The sequence below is a fragment of the Chaetodon auriga genome, chromosome 17 (assembly GCF_051107435.1).
Source record: "Chaetodon auriga isolate fChaAug3 chromosome 17, fChaAug3.hap1, whole genome shotgun sequence".
Taxonomy (NCBI): domain Eukaryota; kingdom Metazoa; phylum Chordata; class Actinopteri; order Chaetodontiformes; family Chaetodontidae; genus Chaetodon; species Chaetodon auriga.
This window is the reverse complement of record NC_135090.1, coordinates 21573992-21588712: the sequence shown is the minus strand read 5'-3', so window position 1 is coordinate 21588712 and position 14721 is coordinate 21573992. Positions and strand designations below refer to the sequence as shown.

The 14721-nt window shown below is 42.8% G+C and overlaps 1 protein-coding gene across 1 annotated transcript; it reads right to left on the bottom strand.

Annotated features, from left to right (window-relative positions):
- Window positions 1-1474: 1474 nt before the first annotated feature.
- LOC143335158 (cell division control protein 42 homolog) lies at window positions 1475-11812 on the bottom strand. Its single transcript, XM_076754363.1, has 6 exons — window positions 11737-11812; window positions 8351-8455; window positions 3189-3261; window positions 2866-2975; window positions 2230-2427; window positions 1475-2132 (listed from the first exon to the last, which is right to left on the bottom strand). Exons 2-6 carry the CDS (start codon window positions 8453-8455, stop codon window positions 2043-2045), a joined length of 576 nt encoding a protein of 191 aa, XP_076610478.1. The 5' UTR covers window positions 11737-11812; the 3' UTR covers window positions 1475-2042.
- Window positions 11813-14721: the final 2909 nt, after the last annotated feature.

Genomic DNA, 14721 nt, shown 5'->3' with positions numbered 1-14721 from the left:
TTTTTTTTGGTAATGTAAGAGGAGTGCTGGGAAACCGAGGCTATGAGATAAGATCCCCTCTGACTGCATCGAACCACCAGCTGTTAGCTTAGCTTAGCATAAAGACTGGAAATAGAGGGAAACGGCTAGCCAGCACCTCTTAAGTTCACTAATTAACACAACCAAAATCTGGCTTTCGTTGCCATCAGACAGAGGCAGGGCAGGCTAGCTGTTCCTGGTCTGCAGCCTCTGCGGTAAGCTAAGCTAACCTGGCTGCTGGCTTTAGCTTCAGCACAGAGCCAATAAGCTTTCCATTAAGGGTCGTTAGGAACGGCTGGTTGCTGCCAAAGAAAACATTTTAGGCCAATAATCCAACCCTGACCCTGACTGGTGGTCAACTTTAATCTTAGACAGGAAAAAAGTTTCAAAGTATCCCTGACATCTCGGCTCAGCCAATGAAAAACGTGAATTAATAAATTTAAGTTAAAAAAAAAGCATTTCACAAAGCTTCTGCTGTTTTTTTTTTTTTAGGATTTGGCAGACTTCAAGCAGTAAGGCAGCCATGTTCTCGAGGAAGAAAGAAATGTTTTAAGGCATTTGCAGCTGACAGTTTCAACACACACAAAACTGAATGAATGAGGTGAAATCTCGCACTGAAGCTGCAGTAAAATTAAGGCGCTCGTGGGTTTTTTGTGGGCTTAAAGGTGAAATATGAAGCACAACATGACTAAAATCAGATGAGTCCTCATGAGCACTGTAGAAGTGCTCTCTATTAATGTCAGTCGAACTGTGATCCTTCGGTTTATTTACCGTGAATCAGTTCAGTTCAGACGGCAGGTGGTTTACTCATCCTCCTCCTCCTCATCATCATCATCATCAGAAAAGCCTTAGCTGTTATTGTCCTGTGTCGTGTCATAAAGAGATTGAGGCTCTCCTCTGTGACGGAGCAGGAGTTTGATACCAGCGTGATACTGTCTCAAAATGACTGTAGTATGGATTCATTGATGCTAAAATATATATGACACCTTTAATACTTAATATTAGGTGGGATGCATTTGAGAGCGTTCAGTTACAGCCAAACGTGATGAATGTCCACTGACGGTGGAGTTTTGAGGATGTGACGTGTCCACAGTGACCCGGCAGGAGAGAGAAAAGGCAGCGAGCCCGCAGAGAGATGACAAATCAAATGTCCAACTGCTGCTGATCACTCCGCGTTTTCATTCATGGAAGCGAACTGAACACAGGACATTTTTAGAAGCATCGTTTTCACGTTGATGTCGAGTCTTCGATCGTCTCTCTCGCTGTTTGGTTATTCCCAGTATGCATGTAGGCATCATTAACATGTACGTGTGTGTGTGTGTGTGTGTGTTGTCAGTAAAGCTCTACTGGAACTCTAATTTGCCAGTTCTGCTCTAAGTAATCTGAATCTCATCTGGATGAAGTCAGGTTACAGTCACCACTGCGTGTTTTTTTTACGTTTCTTTTTTTTTTTTTTAGCAACAACTCTCAAAATCCTCGAGTAAACATGACTGCTGACCCCCCGATGAGCCAATGAGCTGCAGGGACTGTTGCTCACCAACTGGGTCATGTTTTTATGTCTGCCTCTTTCCATTAAAAACATCATTTTTGCTTGAGGAATGTGTTGTTTTTGCTCCACCGGCTCCTCTTCTCGTAGTTTTAATCAGATTGCCGGCCGGTAGCAAACATCAAAGATTGAAACGACGCGTCTTCTGTTTCAGCTGTAACCGTGACTCCATCCACCTGCCTCCTCCTGTGGCTAAAACCCCGTCTCCTGGTTAGTGAGGAGTGTTGTTCACGTGTGTTAGTCATTTTATATGGAAAAGTATCTGTGATGAAAATAAAGCCTGTCTGTTCCAACGCCACGCCCGCATCAAGTCACCACGGCCGAAGGCACTGTTTAAACGTGTCTACCTCGTCCACCTTCACACCCTCCACCTCCTGCCCCCTCTTCCCATCTGGGTTCATCCCCACCCACCCACCCCCCCCCCCGTCCACCCCCCGTCCACTTCCACCTCCACCTCCGCCTCCTCCTCTTGTGTCGTCTATAGCAGGATGCAGCGCTTCTTGGGTTTGGTGTCTGGAGGCTCCAGAGCTGCCAGGATGGCCTCATCAAACACGTTCTTCAGCCCCCGCTGACAAAGAGACAGAAAGGGAGACACACTCGTGAGCTTAGTCGGAAATTATCCCCCCAGCAGTCACCATGAAAACATCACTTCCTCCTCTCTGTACCTGTGTGAGAGCTGAACACTCCACATATTTGACGGCCTTGAGCTCACGGGCCAGTTTCTCTCCGCTCTCACAGGCCAGCGCTCGCTGTTTGTTCTTGGCCAGTTTCTCCAGAGTGTTGCTGTCGTCTCTCAGATCCACCTGAGTCCCGACCAGCAGGAAGGGCGTCCGCGGGCAGTGGTGTGAAATCTCTGGCACCCACTGTGAAGAGACGAGGCCAAAGGAGGGTGAGGAATGTAATCTGGGAGGCCGGGCTCTGCAATCAACACTCGTCAAGCTCAAAGTCATAGTAAAATATGCGTCTGAATGCTGAATAAAAAAAAAAAACGAGTGCATCTGACTTTCTCTCTGACATACAGCTGTGTGTCTGATGCATCTTTTCAGATTTTGTTTTGTGGATAACCTCTCTGCCATCTCTCCAGTCTGGGACTTTGAGCAGCTTTATGGAAAAGACATAACCACAGTAATAGAAACTGAGTTTACAAAAAGGGTGAGGATGTTATCTTAAAACTAAAGGTCTTTGCATGTGAAGTGTGTTACTTAGGTCTGAAAAATGGTTGATGTTAGTAAACAATAAATGAAACCTGTTTTGTTTAAAACTCACAGCCTAACAAATAAAAATGTAACCACTGAACTTGCCTTCTCTCTGACGTTCTCAAAAGAGGAGGGTGATACGACAGAGAAACAGACGAGGAAGACGTCGGTCTGAGGGTAGCTGAGGGGTCGCAGCCTGTCGTAGTCCTCCTGACCTGCAGGGGGAGACACACAAACACTCTAATCAACAGCAAACACTATGTATGAAATGCACATAAAGCTAAAACACACCCACCCTGTTCTCAACGTTTCTAAACTCAGAGCTTTTTGATCACAGTACTGCAACAAATACTGTTGCTACTACCACTGCTGCTGCTCATAGTACTACACACAGTACTTTATTAACTGCAAGCAGCCTTTATCTTTACCTGCAGTGTCAAACAGTCCCAGCGTGTACGGCTCCCCGCCGATCATCACCGTCACGGCATAGTTATCAAAAACCTAAGGAGGGGTGAGGAGTGAGGGGTGAGGCAGGGGGAGAAGAGAGGAGTGACGGGAGGAGAGGGTGGAGGTTAGAGAGAGAGAGAGAGAGAGAGAGAGAGAGAGAGAGAGAGAGAGAGAGAGAGAGAGAGAGAGAGAGAGAGAGCACAAAGGAAGGAGAAAACAGGAAGTAACAACATTAAAAAGACATATGATCTCAGACAAAACAGGAAGTGTACGTCTCATCTTTATGAGGCTCGTGAGAGTCCGACAAAAGAGACACACACACACACGCACACACACACACGTTTTTTGTACTGTACTTGTAAGGACACACACCCCTCTCCTGTAAGCCAAACCTAAATCTGACATTAGAAGAAGTGACGACCTGAAGACAGAAAAGTGTCCTTTAGTTTGCACATGTCCAAACTGACAGAGTAAACAGGGCAGAATCTTTGGCCGAGGGAGTGGGTGCTTCGTCATAAATAAGCCACAATGCCCCCCCCACCAGTCAAAGGTCAGAGGGCTTAAACAAGAACGGACATGAAGTGCTGCAGAAGCTGGTTGTTATGTTCAACAGCACACAAACACTGACTCACGGCGGTAACCAGCTTACTTTGATTACAACATTCAACAAAACAAAAGACTCAATGTTCCTGATTGCAAGCGTAGACGACAGTAAGCAGGAGTCTTTTGTTTTGGCGTCCACGGTCTTCTCCTACGCACCTGTCCATCTGTGGGTGTGTAAACACCTCTGAGATCACAACATTTACAAAACGCCTCTAACATCCCACATCAGATTTATACGCCTTCCATTAGCCGTTTAATTAACAGCTAAGTGCTTGATATGCCTCTGCACCACGTTTCCCTCTTTGAAAACAACCCAGAGCGTAAAGCATCTGCTGACATGCACGTACAAGACGGAGAAGCTGGACAGAAACTGACTGCAACTCTCACACTGTGACCTAAACCTCCAGCAGAGCTCCACTCTGCTGCAGCTCTATTTCTGCTCCACTCAAACATTTGGGACAAATAAGCAAAAATCACGGTTTGAAAACTCAAATCTGCTTCTTCGCTTGCTCGATAATCCAGCAGTTTCTCTGAGTTTTTAACTTGTTTAATGTGTTCATGGCAGACAGAAGGAGATGAATCGCACAGTCAGCACTGACTTTATCAGAAATACAACATTTCTCAGGCTTCGTTGTTTCCATACAGCTGTGTTGATCTCATCCACACTTATACTTTTTGGGCTCTGACACAGGGAGATGACGCATTGTCTTAATCCTGCCTACAAAGCTCTGATTATACGCTCAATTATTTCATCGACTGTGGGAAACCGCAGCTAACGAGCACAACATCAGGCCTACTGTCTGAAGACACCAGAGACGAGGGCAGCAAGTCAGAGGTCTGCAGCCCGGACACTTCTGCAGGACCAGGCAGGCGTGGTCTGATGACATTTGACTGACAGCGCTGTTCCCTGTTTATTCTTCTATCTATCTTTTATAATTTGCAGGTGGAAGTAGGTGACATGACCTTTTTCCAACAAGGCTCATCAAACCAGAATAAGACAGAGTAAGAGTCTACTAAATAGGTTTTAATAAAACCTGAAGAAACAAGCTGAGCGGTGTCAGCGAGCAGCGTTTTGTTTTGCTGCTGTTCAGGTGAACAGACTGTGAGCTTGTGTCTCTCCTCCCTCCTGTTTCATCACTCGTGTACCTTCAGGCTGCTGCCATGTGCAATGAGAACGGCCCCAACACGCCTGCTAACCTCAGCTTTGTGAGCGTGGAAGCGAGCTGGAGCAGGGAGTGTTTTATGGTCGCCGTGTGCCTGCCCGAACGCACGGCGCAGCTTCCACACGCCGACCCGCTGCGGTCTGCCGTAGCCTGCGGACACTGTTTGGTTTTAATGAAGCTCCGTATGCACAGACAGGTTCCAGATCAACTGGAGGATGTAGCCTGTAGGAGAGGAAGCTGCATCGAGTATTACAAACAGGGATTCAAGCTGGGTTTACTCCTGTATCTGTTTAGTCTATATTTAAACAGGCAGGCTCACAGCAGGTGACTGGAAATGCTCGCCGCGCAGTATCTCCTACGTTTTGGGTTACATCAAACAGCAGTACTTTCCTGGTACTGACTGAAACCGTGGCGCCGCGTATTAAACATTCAGGTGGTGAAAGCAGGCAACGAATCTGCACTTGCTTTGTGGATTAAAAACTAGGGGAAAAAATTAAATTGATGGCGATTTTCCATAATGAAACTGAAGGAAAAGTACATAAAAAGAAACATTAAAAAACAAGTAGAATTACTGCTTCATGGAGGATGCAGTTTACATCCATGTCTGTCCAGACTCGTAATATATGGACTTTGAAGGAATTTAATTTACATGTATGATTGCAGGGAATAATCAATGTCAGTTTGCTTTATCAAACGCGATGTGTTTTGTTTCTCCAGAACTGAGAGGATACCTTTCAGACAGACTGACAAAGCAGCTCAGGGCGTAACACGCCGAGAACGACGCGCTAATCTGTTCAAGTCGAGACAGAAACACTGTGTGATATGCTGAGGCACGGACAGACGGGGGGGGGGCATGGAAACACACACCCCACACACACACACACACACACACACACACACACACACACACAGCCTAAAATACTTCAATAAAATCCACACACATGCTCATTGTTCACACACACAGACCAAAGCACATACAGGTTTGTGATGATAATGTGTTTGGACAGAGCTCAGACTGCAGAAGCTGCTGGAAACAGTCTGATCACAACACGCTGGTCACTGTGGAAAAGAGCTGCGGCGGCACGGAGGACAGGCCTCAGCGCTGAGTTATTCAGTGTTACAATGATTTTACTATTCTCTATAACTGATTTACACTTTCCTCAATCGTTCTGCAACACATGCGGTTCTTATATTTGACCAAACCTCGGCCTGAAACGAACTGCATCACAAAAACACTCCTGATAAAAAGTTACGGATGTGCCGTTTAACTCTGCGAAGACCAAACGTTTATGAGGGGTTTCTTCCTGGAGGAGACTTCCTCTCTCCTGATTTCTTATTGTGGTGAAGAGCTGACTGACAGGAAAATGCTCAGCGCAAACACAAACACAATGAAGTGAGACGAAAGAGAAATCATGATTATCGTCATGGAAATAATGTGCTTACTGCCGAAACCCATAACTTCTATTACAACTTTCATCTTAGAAACATTAAAACTTCTGGAAATATAACGACTTTATGATGTACACTGAGACGATTTGTTTACCATCAGAGTTACAGCTGGTTCTCCCCTTAATACCTCTGGCTATATCAGGATTTTTGAATAATTGATAGTTTGATTTGTCAGGTGTTTCATTTACCAGATCAGACAAAAACTGACATTTTCGTCTGCGTATTCTGTGCATAAATTTTGATTTAAATTCCAAAACTAGAGCTGCAACAATTAGTTGACTAATTGATGCCAAAAATACTACTACTTTCATAATCGACCAACCGTTTAAGTAATTTGTCATGCAAAAATCTCAAATATTGGGATTTCCTGTTTAATTTCACATTAAAATGACTATTTCCCACTAAACTCGTGACTCTTACTGTAAAAATAACTGCAATGTGATTTTTTTGCACATCGTTCAGCCCTATAGGATGCACATTTTTCACCACTGTCTGCAGACAATCAATCAATAATGAATCCTTAGTTCCAGCCCTTTATTGTGATAAAATGACATAAAGCACGATATCGTATTTCATCCAGCTGCTTTAACAAATATCCAAAAATGTGTGACGAAAAAGAAATATATATTGTGTGTGTTGTGTGTGACAGTACTGACAATTTCAGTGTAATGGTTGAAAATCACGGCAGGGCCGGGCCGGTGTGAGCGGCAGATAGTCAGACAGGAAGAGGAAGATAAAGTTGAGTCAGCACTGTTGGTTCTGCAATGCTCTGATCAAACTGTGCTGACGAGTGACGGACAGAGAGACGGGGTACTGACAGAAAACAGTAGAGAATTACTCATCAAACTGCAGTCAGCAGTCAGAAGCTGCCCATCAATTAGGCATTTAAGATATGTCCATCAGGACAGCCCTGCTGGTAACAGTCAGTCAGCTGTTTTCTGGCTGTCACAAACCAAAAAGTCAGAGTTTGCAGGATACGCGAGCTGAGCTGATGGTCTGAACCGCGTTTTGTATCAGACTGCAGGACCTGCGAGGCCGCATGCATAACGTGCTCCTTCAGCATGACACGACGCTTCTGAATCAAACAGGAAACGGCTCCAGAAAATCTCAAACTTTCTAACTTGCAGGTACATGAAAATAAGCACCCACGCACGTCTATCCACACACACACACACACACACACACACACACACACACACACACACACACACACACACACACACAGAAGGCTGCAATCCTAAGAATCCACCCCAACAGCAAGCACCAGATACTTTGAGGTTTCACGCAAACAACAACGCTTGTTCTTCAAACTGCTACCTGTTACATAAATGTTTGTGTTTCTACGCAACATGTCAACACCAGCAGGGTGTGTGCTCGAGCCCAGCCTTCTGAAAACACGACAGTAAAGGAAGAGTTTGACGTTGCGGGAAATAAATTTAGCTTTAATTAGGGAGTTATGGAGGTGCTGGTAGGCCAGCTGGTTTGCTTGTTTACAGTCTAACAGCTAACCGTCTCCTGGTTGTACCTTCATAGTCAGCGTACAGACATGAGAGCGGGATCAATATTCGCATTTAACTCTTGGCAGCAAATATTCCTTGACAGTTAAATCAAGTTGATTAGAAATTGGGGTTTATTTCTGCAGTCTGGAACATGGATAGAATGAAGTCCAACAGGGCAAAACAACAAATAATCTAAAGTGTTTGCATTGTGATGATTTTATCCTTTGATTTACTGTGAAGGCATTTTTTAGTGGTAAACTAAACGGCCCTTTTTGTGTCGGCAATTAATAACCAAGTGTCACTTCCTGTGTGACAGGAAGGAGCTACAGTGGCATCGAGCGTTAAGAACAGTGAACCCTTGCTGCTGTGTGTTTTCATAATGTCACTTCCATGTCAGTTACGATCGGCTCGCTGCAGTAAGTCACTCACCGTGGGGACGTACTCAGAGGGAAACTTGTTGGTGGTGTAGGAGATGAGCAGGCAGGTCTTCCCTACTGCACCATCACCCACCACCACACACTTTATGGTCTGCATCTGAGGAGGAGGAGGAGGAGGCAGGAAATGAAGGAGAAAATAGAGACAGAGAGGATGGGGAGGAAGAACGAAGGTGAGAAACAGAGAAAGCCTTTGGTTAGAGACAAGATCACAGCACGTTCAAGAGGTTATAACTGAAAAGCACCAACGTGTAACATTATTTACCTCTAAATGGTTAACTGATCGGTTGACATACAACAATGTGACACCACAACAAGCACAAGAAGGCATTGGTGCACATGATGATTGAGACTGGGATGTCTACATGACTGTGAGTCAGCTGCCTTCACAAACTAATAAAAACTCAAACAAGCAAACCTGTTCTGGAATTAATTGAAACGAAAAATACAAAATTCTACCAACTTTGCATCTAACGTGCAAGAATTGATGTCCTAATAGCTCAACAAATGTGTGCTGCACCCTGAAGAAGCAGTTATGGTGCAGCTGCTAAATGTTTGGATTCAGGCAGCAAATGTGATCAAACAGCTGGTATGCGGATGCTGGGGAATACTGCAGGATGCGGGGAAATCCTGACGCGTCAACATGCACTGGGACACCTGCAATGATGTGGACGCACCAACATCGCCTGTTGCCTGAAAGTCTCCAGTAACCTCTGAGGTTTTTGCTATTTGCTATTTTATTTTGACATTTTGTAAACAGCTATCAGAAAAATCAAAGGAATAACACTGGACTCATTAATAGTGAAAGAAATAATTTGCTGCCACTGCAATTTAATCATTATTAGATAACATAATTGTGCCAAAGGCATCTTATCAAAGAGCAGAATCTGTTTTCGCTTTATACCTGAAAGGTGGACAGTGCAGTGGTGCATAGGTTCTCGGTTCCTTTCCACAGCTGTGGACGTATTTCATAAACCTTAAAATCCAAATCCTAAATCACAGCATTTGCCAAAAGCAACAGACAGTTACACATCCAGCAGCCTTCAGCCTGTATGTGGCAGGTTGACTGGGATGCCATGACCAAGTGTGAGAAACAGTGGTAGCTGTGAGAGGCAGTGTTTAGTACACACTGGCTGGAGATCCTGTGACCATCCAGACGCCGAGCAGCTCACATACCCAGGCTGGCGCTTCATTAAGGGGGACAATGGTAAAGGGCTATGGGCTGCCACTTCATCACTGGCTCTTTGTTTGGGACTTTTGGCAGTGGCAGCACTCAGCTGAACTCTGATGAGTCAGGGACAAGTTAACTGGTCATCTGCAGGAACCATGACACCAGTTACGTCTATATAAGTCATTCCTCAGAGATATTCACATCCACATGCAGACAATCCTCAGCGATTAGTGGCAAACATGTCATTTCAATGCACTATTGTGTCTTGAACAAAATGTTATCTGCATCAAGTCGATCCTGTTTTGCCATCTGCAGCTTTTAGAGATGCAGCAGCTGATTGCTTTCATTACTGGTTCGGTTTTTATTTGAATTACCAGGCGTGTTTGGGGAAACAGAGAAAGCGAGAGCGGGGCAGCTCCCAAAATAGAAAGTCATTATGTTGGTAATGTTTATATTGTGGCGGGTAGTCACAAATAAATGAATATATGGGAAAACCTGCTTTAACTCTTTCAGCTTTTACAGGAGCAGTGCAGAGTGTTACTGCTGAAAAGAGCAGCTGATGAACTGATTTGTCAAAAGACAGCAAATATGATCATCCTTCCAAGTCAATAAATAAGAAAAAATGTCTCATTTCTGTCACCTTGGGCTCTGGAGCTGTTTTGTCATCATTTTATGCGTTACATAGTTAATTTAAAAAATAATAATAATAATAAGGAGATTAATTCATATTAACAAGAACAATTATTGTGACCCTAGTCGTGTTTCACAATTAGGATTTTTTTCTAGATGAATTACTCGACTGACAGACTTAAGAATTAATCGGCAACTGTTTTGATAATCAATTACTCCTTTCAGTACTTTCCTCAAGTAAAAAATGTAAATATTCAGCTTCTCACATCTGAGGATTTGATATGTTGGTAGAACAAAATAAAGGTAACTGAATTTGGCTCTGGGTAGTCATAATGACTGTTTTCACAATTTTACAGCCAAATGATTAATTAGACAATTAATTGCAAATTAATCGTAATATTGAAACTAACTGGTAGTTGATGTATTACGTGTATCTGAACATTTCCTGTAAGACTTGAACATGTGCAGGCTGTGAAAACAAATTTCCCTCATGGGGGCGAGACTTAAAACCTAAAGACATCTAGTTAAAAAAAACATGAAAAACAACACATTCATATGTTTGAGAAGCTGTAACCACAGTGTGTTGGCCATTAATTCATTTTATGTGTATGACCTTACTGATTTATGGACTTATCTTCTCAACTCTAATTCTCACCTCCAGGCCAAAATATTCAAAGCATTCATGATAAAAACAGAAAGTAAATCTTCGCAATGTGAAATGAAAGCAAACGTTTGGCCCTTTGGGGTTCAATATAACGATGAAACAAACATGAAAGCAGTTATCAAAGTTGTGACTAATCAATTTTCTGTGAGGTCCTGCATGTAAGTAACTAATGCAGTTAACAACACACAGGGAAACAAGCCATCAATAAACCACAGACGGATTGAGTTCAGTTTACTAAGTTTACAACATGCTAATGCTAATATGCTATAATATGATGAATATAGAAAATATCCACCTCATTTCGCAGTGTTTGTGTCACTTCCGCAGAGAAAACTCTGACAAGAACTCAGAAAACCTCAGTTACAGTCTTTATCGCAGGCCAGCTCGTTAGTTAGTTTGTTTGAACAGAGTTAAACTTATCAAATAATTATGTCACCACTTGCTGACAGCATTTATGTGGAGCTAAAGCTTAATGTTGAAAAGTTTACTCCTGCGAGGCTAGCCACTGCTAGCTAAGTTGGCTCGGCAGCTAACGTGAAGTTACATCCGCCAGACCCCCCACCCACAGCGAAAAGGCCTGTTTTAATAAGTTTACAATGAGTTTAACGACAAAACAACATCTTTGAGGCTAGCTTCTTGTACCCTGCCTCACAGAAACTGAGTCCTATGGTCTCTCTGGTTTACCAAGAGACGCACCGGTAACTTTGAGCAGAGATTTAGCAGCCAAGCTAGCAGAGTTAGCTAAAGGAAATTGTTTGTTTTGACAGCTGCCGGTTAGCAGAGTTAGCTGTCAGCAGGCTAACAGTTACAGCTTTTACAAAGAAAAGAGTCACACTTAAGTATACTGCTGTTTCTCTGCTGATATTTCAGTATTTCTGGTTAGTAAATCGAAGTTAAAGACAGTGACAGTTACTACCTTGTCTGTTCTCAGCCGCTGGAGTGTTGGTAAGGCTGTGCTACGTTCAAGCGCTTCCCGTTAACTCCCCTTTCCCCCGGTGCGGAAGTCGGAAATATGACTCGTGGTGTGTTCATGGTCTACTAAAATAACTGTATGGTATGTGGTGATTTTTCCCGTCCATAATCTGATATCTGGTTCCATAACAAAGAATGACAAATAATTTTAATTTAAACATTACGCTTCTGCTATTGACTCTTCTGACTCGAAAAAAGACAACTCAAAAATTAAATCTTCAAAAAATCTTTTATCTTTCTGTATTTAACAATATATCAGCAATCCCCCTCTGATTGTTTTTCTTTTTACTTACAATACTGTTTAAATAATTGTCATGTCACTATATGCCTTTATCTCATAGCTTTTTTATTTATGATGCATGAAATGATGTTTGAAGTAGGATATGGAAGAAGCTCGAGTGTAAAAATAGTCACAGATTGTCACAGATGTGAGTTTCCAACATCAAGACTGTGCCTCCACAATGACACATAATACTGAAGCATACAATGATATTTTACACAATCTCATGTCAGACTTTTTGGCAACAGTTCGGGGCCTTTTCCTGTTTCCCAATGTACGTGTGTGTCCCAATGCACAAACTATAAAGAAATTATTTTGAAGGATGACCTTGATTTGAGGTATTTCAAACAGATCCTGAAGGCAGCATCGGGGCTGTTTGAGTCAGCAACATCTGTGGGTCCATCTTACAGTAAAAGCTATGATGTACAGGTTGTAAGTTCACTTAAGTTTAAACCAAATATGTGTGGTTAATTGTTCTAGCTTAACTGCAATCGACAATAACATTGTCTTTAATTTATTTATACATTATATTATCAATGTATTATTATTATTATTATTATTATTATTATTATTATTATTATTATTATTATTATTATTATTATTATCATCAACTGACTCCTTGCCCCCTGAGGACTAATGTAGACTCAAAGATGGGCTGTAGTTTCTCAATGACCACCAGAGGGAGATGAAGCACAGACTGTTGGTGTTTTCAGGGTCGCTACATCGCCTCCAGTACAAAGCCATTTTAGTTGCCTCAGCACAACCAAGGGGTGGTGACACGGCATTCACTGGGTTGCTCTGTCCATGCTCATCTGCTTCAGGGGTCTCCATAGAACCATTGGCATGTTTGCACACAGGTGATATTCTGGATATGAGTGTGTACTGCGTGCATCAGCTCTATACATTCACCATGATTCTCCTCTAAAATTTCCCTTACAGGGACTACAAAATGTGCCTCGTTAATGCAGCCTGTCTTATTTGGAAAATGTGGGATCTTATAATGAATGGTATGAAAATGAGCTGTATTTCAGGCCATTCATGTGAGTTTGAAATGGGCGGCACTTCTGCTTTACTAAACATACATTTTATGACAGAGGTGACAGTGGGAGGTGGGTTCAGGCTCATAATGCTGCCTGTACATTTACCACTCATCTACCCAGAAGAAGGTTTTGGATCAGACCAGCAGAATTGGTCTTTTAAGTAACATAAATGAAACTTGAGACTTGTATTTGTTTCCTCTGAGACTTGACATCCTAAAGTCTTACAGGAGCTTTGGAAAAAAACAACAGTCCAGCATCAAGTTTTATCAATGCTGACTCGCTGTGCCGTCTCAGCTCTGTTCATTAATCAATGGTTTTAACACTGATACATCTGATAGATTTTATGTCTGGATAGCATGTAAACATAGCATCTGGTGTGTTACAGCAAATAAAAGCCAATAAAAGATCTCATCTTGTGAGTTTCTCAGGTGGTTCGTTTGGATTAACAGAAGGGATAACTTAACATGAACAGTAATATACAGAGTTCATCAAGAGGAAATCAATGGAGGAACATGTAGGGCCCAGACAAAATAATAAAGACATTGTGTATTATCCTTGTAATAGGGATGAAAAGTGCTTGTTGTGGCTGGCCTGGCTGGCTGTGTTGTGCTGTAGGTGGAAAGGAGCTCGCTGAGGGAAAGGCCAGCCGACCTTCAGCGGTAACGCAGCAGAAAATGAGATAATTACAATGCAAGGCACTTCTCCATTACCCTTTCCCTCCGGATGGCTTCTCTCTTTCTCTCACTTCACAAGCATTTCATCGCACTTTGATCTCTCCTCGCTGCTCTTTTTCCTTCTTCCCCTCTTTGTTGCTGCCTCCTGGTTTCTCTCTTCCCTCTCACGGCCTCTTCATCTTCCTCTCTCTCTGAATGTGTGTGTGTGTGTGTGTGTGTCTCTATCAGTCGCTCACCCGTGACTAACCAGGGGGATGGATGTCAAGGACGTTGTGCTGCTTGTCTCCCAAAGATAATCCCATTAAACTCAGGAATTTAATTATAGATTATCTCTCTCTCTCACACACACATACACACTCTCTCTCTCACACATGCACACGCCCCCACACACTATATACATAATACATATATACATATACATCCACAAATCACTCACACACAGGAACACATATTAATAGAGAAAATGGTAGCCTACGCCAGGATAATATTCGCCCATGCGGATATATTTTGTCATACACAAAGGTAACACACAAAGACATGAACACACACACCAAACACACGCTGGCTTCACCCCGTTGCCCTGTCAATGTGTATCAGCGTCACCCTCCAGTCGGCATTAACAACTTCACCGGTCTGTTTTTAGAGCAGCAAGGACGCAGCTCAACATGATTTTGCAGTGAACAAAGGAAGCAAAACAAATGCACAGAACTCGTCTGACACACCGTTTACTGTCGCTGCCAACCACGATGAAGGTGCAGGATTTTTTAGTTTTACTGCACCTCATACAGTGTATTTTATGGTTTGTGTGTTGTGTATGATGTGCTGGCTGTAGCATTTTACTTTCAATGAATCATCATAGTAATTTTATGACACCTTAATTTATGTAAGTTATACTGCATTCAACATATTATTGATTATATTAATGAAACTGCTGT